The sequence below is a fragment of the Teleopsis dalmanni genome, chromosome 2 (genome assembly GCF_002237135.1).
Source record: "Teleopsis dalmanni isolate 2A chromosome 2, ASM223713v2, whole genome shotgun sequence".
Classification (NCBI taxonomy): domain Eukaryota; kingdom Metazoa; phylum Arthropoda; class Insecta; order Diptera; family Diopsidae; genus Teleopsis; species Teleopsis dalmanni.
The window spans coordinates 189,873,374-189,887,597 of record NC_051847.1 but is presented as its reverse complement, the minus strand read 5'-3'; the positions used below and the strand labels follow the sequence as shown (position 1 = coordinate 189,887,597).

The 14,224-nt window shown below is 27.9% G+C and overlaps 2 protein-coding genes across 2 annotated transcripts in view; both read left to right on the top strand.

Moving 5' to 3' along the window:
- Positions 1-1,494: 1,494 nt before the first annotated feature.
- LOC119676413 overlaps positions 1,495-14,224 on the top strand; it is a 56,671-nt gene continuing 43,941 nt past the window's right edge. The window contains exons 1-32 of the mRNA XM_038087652.1: positions 1,495-2,169; positions 2,238-2,370; positions 2,433-2,516; positions 2,573-2,656; positions 2,719-2,802; positions 2,863-2,946; positions 3,008-3,091; positions 3,147-3,230; positions 3,292-3,375; positions 3,446-3,529; positions 3,586-3,669; positions 3,729-3,812; positions 3,874-3,957; positions 4,015-4,098; positions 4,160-4,245; positions 4,298-4,504; positions 4,573-4,705; positions 4,767-4,850; positions 4,907-4,990; positions 5,053-5,136; positions 5,197-5,280; positions 5,342-5,425; positions 5,481-5,564; positions 5,626-5,709; positions 11,864-11,947; positions 12,008-12,091; positions 12,152-12,235; positions 12,297-12,380; positions 12,437-12,520; positions 12,583-12,666; positions 12,727-12,810; positions 12,871-12,954. Of these exons, the coding sequence (XP_037943580.1) occupies positions 1,847-2,169; positions 2,238-2,370; positions 2,433-2,516; positions 2,573-2,656; positions 2,719-2,802; positions 2,863-2,946; positions 3,008-3,091; positions 3,147-3,230; positions 3,292-3,375; positions 3,446-3,529; positions 3,586-3,669; positions 3,729-3,812; positions 3,874-3,957; positions 4,015-4,098; positions 4,160-4,245; positions 4,298-4,504; positions 4,573-4,705; positions 4,767-4,850; positions 4,907-4,990; positions 5,053-5,136; positions 5,197-5,280; positions 5,342-5,425; positions 5,481-5,564; positions 5,626-5,709; positions 11,864-11,947; positions 12,008-12,091; positions 12,152-12,235; positions 12,297-12,380; positions 12,437-12,520; positions 12,583-12,666; positions 12,727-12,810; positions 12,871-12,954 (3,150 nt within the window). The 5' untranslated portion in view covers positions 1,495-1,846. The remainder of the gene's footprint in view (positions 2,170-2,237; positions 2,371-2,432; positions 2,517-2,572; positions 2,657-2,718; positions 2,803-2,862; positions 2,947-3,007; positions 3,092-3,146; positions 3,231-3,291; positions 3,376-3,445; positions 3,530-3,585; positions 3,670-3,728; positions 3,813-3,873; positions 3,958-4,014; positions 4,099-4,159; positions 4,246-4,297; positions 4,505-4,572; positions 4,706-4,766; positions 4,851-4,906; positions 4,991-5,052; positions 5,137-5,196; positions 5,281-5,341; positions 5,426-5,480; positions 5,565-5,625; positions 5,710-11,863; positions 11,948-12,007; positions 12,092-12,151; positions 12,236-12,296; positions 12,381-12,436; positions 12,521-12,582; positions 12,667-12,726; positions 12,811-12,870; positions 12,955-14,224) is intronic.
- On the top strand, positions 5,626-8,935 carry LOC119682247 (zinc finger protein 765-like). The gene is made up of 8 exons (XM_038095634.1): positions 5,626-5,683; positions 5,781-5,864; positions 5,921-6,004; positions 6,064-6,129; positions 6,187-6,270; positions 6,332-6,417; positions 6,470-6,615; positions 7,159-8,935. Exons 2-8 carry the CDS (start codon positions 5,823-5,825, stop codon positions 7,641-7,643), a joined length of 993 nt encoding a protein of 330 aa, XP_037951562.1. The 5' UTR covers positions 5,626-5,683; positions 5,781-5,822; the 3' UTR covers positions 7,644-8,935.

Sequence of the window (14,224 nt, the reverse complement as noted above, 5' to 3'; positions counted from 1 at the left end):
TTTTGTTTAAAATTAAACTTCTTAAATTAAATAATAATTTTATGAATACCCTTATAGTATTGTGAGTGTAGCCTAGTAATCTATAGGTTATTATATGTCATAGGTCATATAGGTCACCTATGGCACTCCTAAAATACTTAACTTCGTCACAGTTCTTCCTAATAAGTCGGAAAAACTTCGATTGACTGATTTGGGATTAATTTTATTGAGTATATCTGCCACTAAAATCACATATTCTAAATCAGGCTATCCAGGACAGACGCGATCACGGGCCAATACAAATTACTTTACAGTTTGGAGGGCTGCAAAAGCTAATACATTCATTTAAAGTTGTTTTTGACAAAAATTAACATACGGTTATAATGCTAAATTTAGTTTTATTAATTCAATAATTTAAATTTATTTATTTGGTATACCATAAAAATAAAATAATATAGTTTTACCAGTTTTACCAAAAAGAAAATTTGAGTCATTGTAATAGACATGTTACTGGCTGCACAAACATTATCTGCGGGCCACATGTGGCCCGATTTTCGATTTTTCGATTTTCATATCTTCTTTATACTTATAAAGATAGGTTTTACCTTATCTTCATCATATCTTCTATAGGTAGTAATTGATTTTACAAAATCCTGTTGTCAGTTCAGTGTTAAGTTTAATATATTTCTTATCATGTTTAAAATAGCTTCTACCGCAACGTGCTTAATTAATTACAATCGTTATGTTAGTTAGTCTTAGTTATGATTTTTTGTCTATCGTTGAAAATTAAATAATAATAATAATCAAATTCCGCCCTTATCTTCGTCACATAACTGCGAAATTGATATAGAAGTAGTAATTGAAGAAGACATCGTAGATAATGTTAATAAAACTTTCGAACCAGTAATAATAATTTCAATATATTATTTGAAGTCTAGACTATGTGGAAATGGTGCGGATTACATATTTTATTGGCACTTTGTTCACTATAGTATATAAAAAGAAAAGGAAATTCTTACAGCTTACAGCTCATCATTACTTAAAAATGCACTTATCATTACTTATAGCATGTTGAGAAAAAGAACCCAAGTATCGAGCATTAGAATATATATATATACATATTTACATATATTTGTATTCATTATAAGCAATCTCAAATATATTCAATATAATCTCAAATACGAAGTTGTGTGATCTCCTGTTATATTTTATATTGAAAATTTTAGTTTTATATTCAATAGGTATTATAAATGTTATTATTTCCGCTTTTAGTTTTATTTAATCTTTAATTTAGATTTTATACTCGTAATTTAATTATGTTGTATTATACTATATACAATTATATTATTTTGCATAGTATGCAATTTAAACAATTTGAATGTAAAATCAACGATGAGGTAATCTTTAGAAAATAACTTTCGTGTAAATGTGAACTTATCGTGCTATATATATTGCAACTCTGGGGTAAAGAAATATTTTAAATGTTTGTTTTTTATTTACCTTTTTTGACACATTTAAGACAGTAACAAATATTAGGTAGATCGCGTTGTAAAAATATTAAGCTAATATATATTTCGTTACTTGTATTTAATATTATTGAATATGTAATAGAATACCTAATTAAGAGATTAAGTTATTACCGAAGTTTTCAATCAATTTCAACTTCCAAATTTGAGAAGCATCGTATTGCAAAATTTTTATTTAATCACGATACCATAAAATCAAAAAAGGACAAAGACTTATGGCTAATATTACTTAATGCATATCACTTAATGCAAAGTGCATTTTAAATGAAGTTGTCAAAGCAAATACAGAAAAATTATTATTATAAAATAGTTTGCGATATTCTAAAATATAGAAGTATAATATGAAACCTAAAGTTACTGTTCCTGAATGTCTGAATGGTTCCATCACAAATGATCGCACATCAATTGAAAATGACATCATTGCTCAACAATTTATTAAGAATGTAGTATCTAAAACAAGTACAGAATACGAAGAGTACTCTGTTATAACATTAGAAAATTATACCATAAAAACGGAACCGGAAATAAATGTTTCTAAAACTCTAGTTAGTGGTATTGTAGATGATCGGTCGTGTCTCGGAATTGGCGATATTGTACATATAATAAAAGATAAAGTAACTAAACTAACCACAAAGCCATTATTAAAAAATAATTCTGTTTCAAAGTAAGTTTTTAAATTTAATATAATATATAAAATATTAACTTAAATTATTTGTTTTGAAATTTCTACAGAAAACATAAACGTACACATAAAAAAAACAGACATTTTAATTGTGATATTTGTGGGAAGAAATGTTCGTCACTATGTTGGTTGAAAATTCATCGCCGCTCTCACACTGGAGAAAGACCTTACTCATGCACTGAAGTAATATATTGCTTTAATTTTTATTTTACGATACTAAATAAGAATATATATATTTGTAATAGTGTAATCAAACTTTTTCTGATAAGAGAGCACTTAACATTCATATGAAGTTACATTCAGGTGAAAAGCCTTACACATGCCCTCAAGTATGCTTTTCAATTATTTTTATATAATATATAACATAAGTAAATATTTGTTTTAGTGTAAAAAAAGTTTTGCTGTTAAAACATATCTCTATCGTCATATGAGACGACATACTGGTGTAAAACCTTACGCATGCACTGAAGTAAATATTGCAATTATTGTCATATATAAATTCTATATGTAATGAGTATATATTTTTAACAGTGTAAAAAATCCTTTACTCGTAATGAAACACTTAAACGACATATGAGACGACATACTGGTGAAAAACCTTTTACATGCATTGAAGTAAATATTTCTGTTATTTGTGATAAATTTTTGATAACATTTATAATATAATATTTATAGTGTGAGAAACGTTATTCCTCTCAAAACTCGTTTAATCTTCACATGAGGCTACATACTGGTGAAAAACCATACAAATGCACTGAAGTATATAGTTCCATTATTTTTATTTAAAATGAAATACAATAAATATATATAATTTTATTAGTGTCAAGAATGTTTTCCTCGTAAAGAAGGACTCAATATTCATATGAGGCAACATACGGGAGAAGAACCTTATAAGTGCACTGAAGTAAATATAAAACTTATTTTCACAAATGGATATAATAAGTATATATACATTACAGTGTAATAAAACTTTCTTGGTTAAGAGTAAATGCGACCAACATATGAAGGAACATTTTGGTCCAAAACCGTACGCTTGTACTCAAGTTAATAATGCAATTATTTTTATTTAAGATTTAATATAATAAATATATATATTTTCTATAGTGTAACCAAAGTTTTACTTTTAAGCATGCATTCAATTGTCATATAATGCGACACACCGGTGAGAAACCTTACACATGCACTGAAGTATATACTTTGATTTCAATTATTTTTTTTTTCGAAATAACATATAATACTAATTATATATTTTCAATAGTGTAAACAAGGTTTTATTCTTAAGGGGGCATTGAAAATTCATATGAGACGACATACTGGAGAGAAACCTTACTCATGCAAGGAAGTAAATATTTGAATTATTTTTGTTTAAAAATAAATATAAGTATTCATTTCTTATAGTGTAGTCGAAATTTTTCTACTACGAGCTCGCTTAATCGTCATATGGCTAAACATACTGGTAAGAAACTCCACTCATGCACTGAAGTAAGTTTTGCGATTATTTTCTATTGAAATTAAATATAAAACGTGTATGTTTTCCATAGTGTGATCGAAGTTTTCCTCGTAAAGATTCTCTCGATATTCATATGAGGTGTCATACTGGTGAAAAGCCATACAAATGCACTGAAGTATACAGTTCCATTATTTTTATTTAAAATTAAATACAATAAATATATATAATTTTATTAGTGTCAAGAATATTTTCCTAGTAAAGAAGCACTCGATATTCATATGAGGCAGCATACAGAAGAAGAACCTTATAAGAGCACTGACGTAAATATAAAAATTATTTTCACAAATGTGGATATAATAAGTATAAATAATTTATAGTGTAATAAAACTTTCTTGGTTAAGAGCAAACGCGAACAACATATGAGGGAACATTTTATTTCAAAGCCGTACGCTTGTACTCAAGTTAATAATGCAATTATTTTCATTTAAGATTTAGTATAATAAATATATATATTTTCTATAGTGTAACCAAAGTTTTACTGTTAAGCACGCATTCAATTGTCATATGAGACGACATACCGGTGAAAAATCTCATAAAACTAAAAAGGAGTAAATATTTCTATTTATATAGAATAAATTTAATAATGGTTTTAATTTCTAGACTTAAACAGCATATCGGAATTCATGTATGTGAAAACACACAAAAAAAGATGGCCCAGGAACTGGAAACTAATGTTTCTGAAACTCTAGTTAGTGGTATTGTAGGTGATCGTTCATGTCTCGGAATTGGCGATGTTGCACAAATAATAAAAGATAAAGTAACTGAACCAACCACAAAGCCGTTATTAAAAAATAATTCTGTTTCGAAGTAGGTATTTAAATTTAATATAATATATAAAATATTAACTTTGATTATTTGTTTTGAAATTTCTGCAGAAAACATAAACGTACACTTAAAAAAGACAGACATTGTAATTGTGATATTTGTGGGAAGAAATGTTCGTCACTATATTATTTGAAAATTCATCGCCGCTCTCACACTGGAGAAAGACCTTACTCATGCACTGAAGTAATATATTGCTTTAATTTTTATTTTACGAGACTAAATAAGAATATATATATTTGTATAGTGTAATCAAACTTTTTCTGATAAGAGCGCACTTAACATTCATATGAAGTTACATTCAGGTGAAAAGCCTTACACATGCCCTCAAGTATGCTTTTCAATTATTTTTATATAATATATAACATAAGTAAATATTGATTTTAGTGTAAAAAAAGTTTTGCTGTTAAAACATATCTCTATCGTCATATGAGACGACATACTGGTGTAAAACCTTACGCATGCACTGAAGTAAATATTGCAATTATTGTCATATATAAATTCTATATGTAATGAGTATATATTTTTAACAGTGTAAAAAATCTTTTACTCGTAATGAAACACTTAAACGACATATGAGACGACATACTGGTGAAAAACCTTTTACATGCACTGAAGTAAATATTTCTGTTAATTGTAATAAATTTTTGATATCATTTATAATATACTATTTATAGTGTGAGAAACGTTATTCCTGTCAAAAGTCGCTTAATCTTCACATGAGGCTACATACTGGTGAAAAGCCATACAAATGCACTGAAGTATATAGTTCCATTATTTTAATTTAAAATGAAATACAATAAATATATATAATTTTATTAGTGTCAAGAATGTTTTCTTCGTAAAGAAGGACTCAATATTCATATGAGGCAACATACGGGAGAAGAACCTTATAAGTGCACTGAAGTAAATATAAAACTTATTTTCACATATGAATATAATAAGTATATATACATTACAGTGTAATAAAACTTTCTTGGTTAAGAGCAAACGCGACCAACATATGAGGGAACATTTTGGTCCAAAACCGTACGCTTGTACTCAAGTTAATAATGCAATTATTTTTATTTAAGATTTAATATAATAAATATATATATTTTCTATAGTGTAACCAAAGTTTTACTTTTAAGCACGCATTCAATTGTCATATAATGCGACACACCGGTGAGAAACCTTACACATGCACTGAAGTATATACTTTGATTTCAATTATTTTTTTTTGTCGAAATAACATATAATACTAATTATATATTTTCAATAGTGTAAACAAGGTTTCACTCGTAAGGGGGCATTGGATGTTCACATGAGACGACATACTGGAGAGAAACCTTACTCATGCAAGGAAGTAAATATTTGAATTATTTTTGTTTAAAAATAAATATAAGTATTCATTTCTTATAGTGTAGTCGAAATTTTTCTACTACGAGCTCGCTTAATCGTCATATGGCTAAACATACTGGTAAGAAACTCCACTCATGCACTGAAGTAAGTTTTGCGATTATTTTCTATTGAGATTAAATATAAAACGTGTATATTCTTCATAGTGTGATCGAAGTTTTCCTCGTAAAGATTCACTCGATATTCATATGAGGCAGCATAAGAGCACTGACGTAAATATAAAAATTATTTTCATAAATGTGGATATAATAAGTATAAATACTTTCTAGTGTAATAAAACTTTCTTGGTTAAGAGCAAACGCGAACAACATATGAGGGAACATTTTATTTCAAAGCCGTACGCTTGTACTCAAGTTAATAATGCAATTATTTTCATTTAAGATTTAGTATAATAAATATATATATTTTCTATAGTGTAACCAAAGTTTTACTGTTAAGCACGCATTCAATTGTCATATGAGACGACATACCGGTGAAAAATCTCATAAAACTAATAAAGAGTAAATATTTCTATTTATATAGATTAAATTTAATAATAGTTTTAATTTCTAGACTTAAACAGCATATCGGAATTCATGCATGTGAAAACACGCAAAAAAAGATGGCCCAGAAACATAAATTCAAGTGCAAGGAGTGCACTGCCATGTATGCGACAGAGGAAGAACTTAAAAATCATTTTGATGTTGGTTTTCATATAGGTAAGATATAGGCCATATATTTTTAACAAATTTAATATAATATTTTAGTATATTGAGAAGTGAATGAAAGAAATCAGTAATTGTTCATTTAAAAATGAGATTGCTACTTTGACTTTATATACATATAACACAATAGTTTATTTTTTGTGTGGGTTGCTTGCAAGAGTATATGATCGTAATGGTGTTATTAGATTACACATTTCAAAAAAAAAGTCCTAAAAATTTTAAAAAGTTTTTGTAATTTGTAAAAATCTGTATTTCGCATGAACACTCAAAAAAAAATTTCTATTGATTAGAATCTTAAATTAAATATTAAATAATTTTTAACTATAAATAAAACTATTTTAAAATCAAATACGTTCATTCATATACTATATAAGACTAATGTTGCATAATTTGTAAGGACATTTGTACCCCCAAAACATATTTCTTATTATTATCATTATGGAATAATTTAGTATATAATTTTTAAATGACTCTATGTAAAATGTAAAGAAAATTTATTATTATAGTGAATAATGCACATTTTAATATTAATTTCAGATGAATATCCCAGCAGCAGCCTTAGAGAAGCAATCACGGAGAAAATATTATCAGAAAATGAAGTGCCTAATTCAATAGAAAATAAAAGTATAAAGATGGAGTCGAATATTACAGGTGATCAAACATCAATTGAAGATGAAGTTGTTGTTGAGCAATTTATAAAAAATGAAGTACCTGAAATAAGTACAGAGGAATTGTTATTAGAAAACGAAGTATATACTATTACAATGTTAGAAAATGAGAGTATAAGAATGAGGCCTGACCAAATTCCGTTTAAAGATTGCGTTACAAAACAACAACGTATAACAGAAGAAGCAATTGAAACAAGTACAAACCAATTATTATTAGAACATGAAGAAACCTCTAGACTTGAAAAAATTAATCTAAAAATCGAACCAAATTTTACTGTTCGTGAACCTAAACTTGATGATATTACAGATGAACAAGAATTTATAAAAAATGAAGTACAGTATGACCTCGATTAATGCAAGCCTCGAATATCGCAACTCCTCGGTTATTGAACCTCTTGAATTTTTCCTGTATTACCTTTGTTATTGCAACTTTGAAAATTGACAACCGTGAAGAATGCAACTTTTTCTAATTATTTTCCTCTTTTGCATTCTTAATATTTTATTTGTGTATTTATTTGCTCTCCTATACTCAACCATAAGAATTTGCGAACACATTCTCGGTGCATAAGAATATTATGAAATCATGAAATTATTTCAGATGTTATATCTCAACAAGAAATGAATGAGTGGGTTAACGAATTTTGTATGAAAATTATATCTCTGGCTGAATAACTTAACATCGATTCACACTCGGAAACTGAGGTCATGTAATTACACTTAAAATCAAAAATGGCGTGGCAATAAATGCACTTAACATATGCATACAATGGGCTGAGGAAAATTCCTTACCTCTTACAAAAGTTATTATACTTAAAGGTCTAAAACATAAGGTAGTTATAATGAATATTAATTGCAATAAAAAGCAAACTGAAATAACAAGATATTAATGAATTAAAATCGATTATTGCAAGAACCTCGATTATTGCAACACCCACGAAGTCATACTGTACTTGAAACAAGAAAAGAGCAATTGTCATTAGAAAACGAAATTTTTACTAATTTCATTACCGAAAATGAAAGTGTTAAAATAAATGCGGCAGCAACTATTCATTAAGTTTATTTAAAATCTGAAATCTGAAACCGTATTATATGTTCAAATCCTTTACTGACTCTGTAACTGTAGCAACTGTGATTACACATCAAATTTATTTAGGTAAACTTATGAGTATTGTAAATGTAGAACCTGTAGATTGTATAAAATTATGAATGAGATCCAATATTCAAAAAACGCAAGTGGAAATATTTGGAAAATATTTGAATAACCAGAAGCAACTTAATATATGTTATCTACATGTGCTGTCTTATGTTTAATAATTAATCTTGATTTTTAATTTATTGTGATTTCTACTTCGGTTACTTTTTCTGTAAAGTAGAGAATAAATTATTGCAAATTTCAACTTGTAAACAAATTGTTCTATAACTTGTTCGAGATGACTCGAACTAGTAATGGGAATTTCATTTATTTATTGATATAGGATAGATATGTTAAGATATACATAAGTCATAAAATAAAATTGTGAGTTTATAAATTTGATAAAAATAAATAGTAACTAAAAATAGTAACTATTTCTTTAGTTATATAATCAAAACAATTTTTTAATAAATATATATCACACCTAGAAGAAGTAAACTTCGTCCTAGAAGTGAGGAAAATGCTGTGTTTTTAAATTATTTTAGTTCGTTTGTAACTTAGTATTCTTATCGTATAATCCAAGTTTTTTAAATGGAGTTTTCTATCGTTTTTTTTTTTGTGAATAATGCATAATAGTACTAATATTTAAACTAAAATCTTTTAAAGTTAATTAATAGGATGTGTTAGCAATGAAGTGCCTTGAATTATTTTGGAGTATCTTAGAAAACGTATTCTATACCAAACAAGTAGGTACATTTTTTTTGTGTAAGTATATAATAGTGTTCGTTTAATTACGATTACAGGTTCACTTTTCAGCAACAATACCTTAGTACTTGAGTAAATGCTCCTACTTGTTGTTAGGTATTATGCAACTAGTTTCTGTTATGAATAGCACCAAATTTGTTTAGGATATCAAATAGTGCAGTCTCCCGTGTTGTTATATTGTATACAATGAAATTGACGAGACTCACAAGAAGTTTTATGTATTCTGCAAACTTTCAAGAGTCATGGTTTAATAGACTACATGTATGTTAAAAGCAAATTCGTAGGTAGTTTAAAATATTTAGTAGTATAATGCTTAATACACATACTAGTGTGGAGCAAATGCTGATCTGTCCGCTATAAAAACGGATTTCTCTTCATTAATGTTCAAATGTTCGCTAAAATCGGCTCTTTTTTTCATCAGGTAACTGCGAAATTGATATAGAAGTAGTAATTGAAGAAGACATCCTAGATAATGTTAATAAAACTTTCGAACCGTATTTAAAGAGTTCAATGTATTATTTGAAGACTTGAGTATGTGGAAAGGGTGCGGATTAGATATTTTATTGGCTACTTTGTTCACTATAGTATTTTAAAAGAAAATGAAATTCTTACAGCTTACAGCTCATCATTACTTGAGAATGCACTTATCAGTACTTATAGTATGTTGAGAAAAAGAACCCAAGTATCGAGCATTAGAATATATATATACATATTTACATATATTTGTATTCATTATAAGCAATCTCAAATATTGTATATTTTATTTTCTAAGTTGTATGATTTCCTGTTATATTTTATATTGAAAATTTTAGTTTTATATTTCATATGTATTATAAATATTATTATTTCCGCTTTTAGTTTTATTTAATCTTTAATTTAGATTTTATACTCGTACTTTAATTATGTTGTATTATATTATATACTATTATATTATTTTGCATATTATGCATTTTAAACAATTTGAATGTAATATCAACGATGAGGTTATCTTTAGAAAATAACTTTCGTGTAAATGTGAACTTATCGTGCGATATATATTGCAACTCTGGGGTAAAGAAACATTTTAAATGTTTGTTTTTTATTTACCTTTTTTGACACATTTAAGACAGTAACAAATATTAGGTAGATCGCGTTGTAAAAATATTAAGCTAATATATATTTCGTTACTTGTATTTAATATTATTGAATATGTAATAGAATACCTAATTAAGAGATTAAGTTATTACCGAAGTTTTCAATCAATTTCAACTTCCAAATTTGAGAAGCATCGTATTGCAAAATTTTTATTTAATTACGAATAAATAGTCAAATAAAACTTAAAAAATGTTTTAAATATATGCAAGCTCTTAAATGATCTTTAGAAGTTAATATAATGTAAGAACGTAAAAGAGGTCAACTATATGTAAAAGGATCTATTATCCATATCCGATTTTATACACAAAAAACCATTGCGTTCTATTTCTTTCGTATTGTTTATGCTACCTTCTGTTCGATGCAAAAATAATTTTCAATTTTAACCATATACTATATTTTATGTGGTTGCTGATGATGTAAAATATAATTTCATTCCGTAATCTGTAACTGCTCTAAACATATTACGAAAAAGTTCCGTCGAACACCTAAATGAAATAGTCGAGACTAATATTACGATACCATAAAATCAAAAAAGGACGGAGACTTATGGCTAATATTACTTAATGCATATCACTGAATGCAAAGTGCATTTTAAATAAAGTTGTCAAAGCAAATATAGAAAAATTATTATTATAAAAGAGTTTGCGATATTCTAAAATATAGAAGTATAATATGAAACCTAAAGTTACTGTTCCTGAATGTCTGGATGGTTCCATCACAAATGATCGCACATCAATTGAAAATGACATCATTGCTCAACAATTTATTAAGAATGTAGTATCTAAAACAAGTACAGAAAACGAAGAGTACTCTGTTATAACATTAGAAAATTATACCATAAAAACGGAACCGGAAACAAATGTTTCTGAAACTCTAGTTAGTGGTATTGTAGATAATTGGTCATGTTTCGGAATTGACGATGTTGCACAAATATTAAAAGACAAAGTAACTGAACCAACCATAAAGCCATTATTAAAAAATAATTCTGTTTCAAAGTAAGTTTTTAAATTTAATATAATATATAAAATATTAACTTAAATTATTTGTTTTGAAATTTCTGCAGGAAACATGAACTTACACATAAAAAAGACAGATATTTAAATTGTGATATATGTGGGAATAAGTTTTCGTCACTGAGTGCGTTGACAGTGCATCGCCGCACTCACACTGGAGAAAGACCTTACTCATGCACTGAAGTAATATATTGCTTTAATTTTTATTTTACGAGACTAAATAAGAATATGTATATTTGTATAGTGTAATCAAACTTTTTCTAATAAGAGCGCACTTGACTATCATATGAAGTTACATTCAGGTGAAAAGCCTTACACATGCCCTCAAGTATACTTTTCAATTATTTATATATAATATATAACATAAATAAATATTGGTTTTAGTGTAAAAAAAGTTTTGCTGTTAAAACATATCTCTACCGTCATATGAAACGACATACTGGTGTAAAACCTTACGGATGCACTGAAGTAAATATTGCAATTATTGTCATATATAAATTCTATATGTAATGAGTATATATTTTTAACAGTGTAAACAATCTTTTACTCGTAATGAAACACTTAAACGACATATGAGACGACATACTGGTGAAAAACCTTTTACATGCACTGAAGTAAATATTTCTGGTAATTGTAATAAATTTTTGATAACATTTATAATATACTATTTATAGTGTGAGAAACGTTATTGCTCTCAAAAGTCGCTTAATCTTCACATGAGGCTACATACTGGTGAAAAGCCATACAAATGCACTGAAGTATATAGTTCCATTATTTTTATTTAAAATTAAATACAATAATATATATAATTTTATTAGTGTCAAGAATGTTTTGCTCGTAAAGAAGGACTCAATATTCATATGAGGCAGCATACGGGAGAAGAACCTTATAAGTGCACTGAAGTAATATATAGCTTTAATTTTTATTTTACGATACTAAATAAGAATATATATATTTGTATAGTGTAATCAAGCTTTTTCTGATAAGAGCTCACTTAACATTCATATGAAGTTACATTCAGGTGAAAAGCCTTACACATGCCCTCAAGTATGCTTTTCAATTATTTTTATATAATATATAACATAAGTAAATATTGATTTTAGTGTAAAAAAAGTTTTGCTGTTAAAACATATCTCTATCGTCATATGAGACGACATACTGGTGTAAAACCTTACGCATGCACTGAAGTAAATATTGCAATTATTGTCATATATAAATTCTATATGTAATGAGTATATATTTTTAACAGTGTAAACAATCTTTTACTCGTAATGAAACACTTAAACGACATATGAGACGACATACTGGTGAAAAACCTTTTACATGCACTGAAGTAAATATTTCTGTTAATTGTAATAAATTTTTGATATCATTTATAATATACTATTTATAGTGTGAGAAACGTTATTGCTCTCAAAAGTCGCTTAATCTTCACATGAGGCTACATACTGGTGAAAAGCCATACAAATGCACTGAAGTATATAGTTCCATTATTTTTATTTAAAATTAAATACAATAATATATATAATTTTATTAGTGTAAAGAATGTTTTGCTCGTAAAGAAGGACTCAATATTCATATGAGGCAACATATTGGAGAAGAACCTTATAAGTGCACTGAAGTAAATATAAAACTTATTTTCACATATGGATATAATAAGTATATATACATTACAGTGTAATAAAACTTTCTTGGTTAAGATCAAACGCAATCAACATATGAGGGAACATTTTGGTCCGAAACCGTTCGTTTGTACTCAAGTTAATAATGCAATTATTTTTATTTAAAATTTAATATAATAAATATATATATTTTCTATAGTGTAACCAAAGTTTTACTGTTAAGCACGCATTCAATTGTCATATGAGGCGACATACCGGTGAAAAATCTCATAAAACTAATAAAGAGTAAATATTTCTATTTATATAGATTATATTTAATAATGGTTTTAAATTCTAGACTTAAACAGCATATCGAAATTCATGTATGTGAAGACACACAAAAAAAGATGGCTCAGAAACATAAATTCAAGTGCAAAGAGTGCACTGCCATGTATGCGACAGAGGAAGAACTTAAAAATCATTTAGATGTTGGTTTTCATATGGGTAAGATATAGGTCATATATTTTTAACAAATATAATATAATATTTTAGTATATTGAGAAGTGAATGAAAGAAATCAGTAATTGTTAATTTAAAAATGAGATTGGTACTTTGACTTTATATACATATAACACAATAGTTTATTTTTTGTGTGGGTTGCTTGCAAGAGTATATGATCGTAATGCTGTTAGAATAGAATAGAAATAACAGGGTACTAGCTCCCATTTGAGCAGAGCACTGCGACCATGATTGATCTTTTGTGCTACAACAGACCCTAACTGAACAATAGACATTCCGCCTTTCGAATGAAGGTCAAAATGTCGGTTGTTGAGGACTTCCTAATGTCGGAAGGTGAAAGCAATTCCCGACCCAGTGATCTCCTCCTGACCCAGATCAGAGCTGGGCAGTCACATAAGATGTGGCTGGTTGTCTCCTCTGCCTCTAAGCAGAGTCTACAATCTATCTCTTCAGATAGGCCCATTTTGTTGAGATGGTAACGTAGCCCATGGTGACCCGTTAGATATCCCACTAGCATCCTCAACTCTGTTCTGCTGAAAGTGGATATCTTATTGTAGCTATAAGGGAGAACCAGCTCTTTAGCCTGACGGTTACCTCGACTGTCGCGCCAGTAGCGACTTCTCTCGGTTGAAATCCAATCATTGATTAGAGACCTAGTTGTAGACCAACTTAATCCACAGAAAGGTTCTGGGCCACATATTAAAGTGGCGGATCCTGCCCGTGCAAGACTATCGGCAGACTCATTGCCATGGATTCCTGTGTGACCAGGCA

Excerpts from the sequence above, each read along its gene's own strand:
- LOC119682247 (XM_038095634.1), top strand. The coding sequence starts at position 5,823 with ATGAGACGACATACTGGAGAGAAACCTTACTCATGCAAGGAA. Across the intron at positions 6,130-6,186 it reads GGCAGCATAAGAGCACTGAC|TGTAATAAAACTTTCTTGGT; the intron begins GTAAATATAAAA and ends AATACTTTCTAG. Across the intron at positions 6,418-6,469 it reads TCTCATAAAACTAATAAAGA|ACTTAAACAGCATATCGGAA; the intron begins GTAAATATTTCT and ends TTTAATTTCTAG.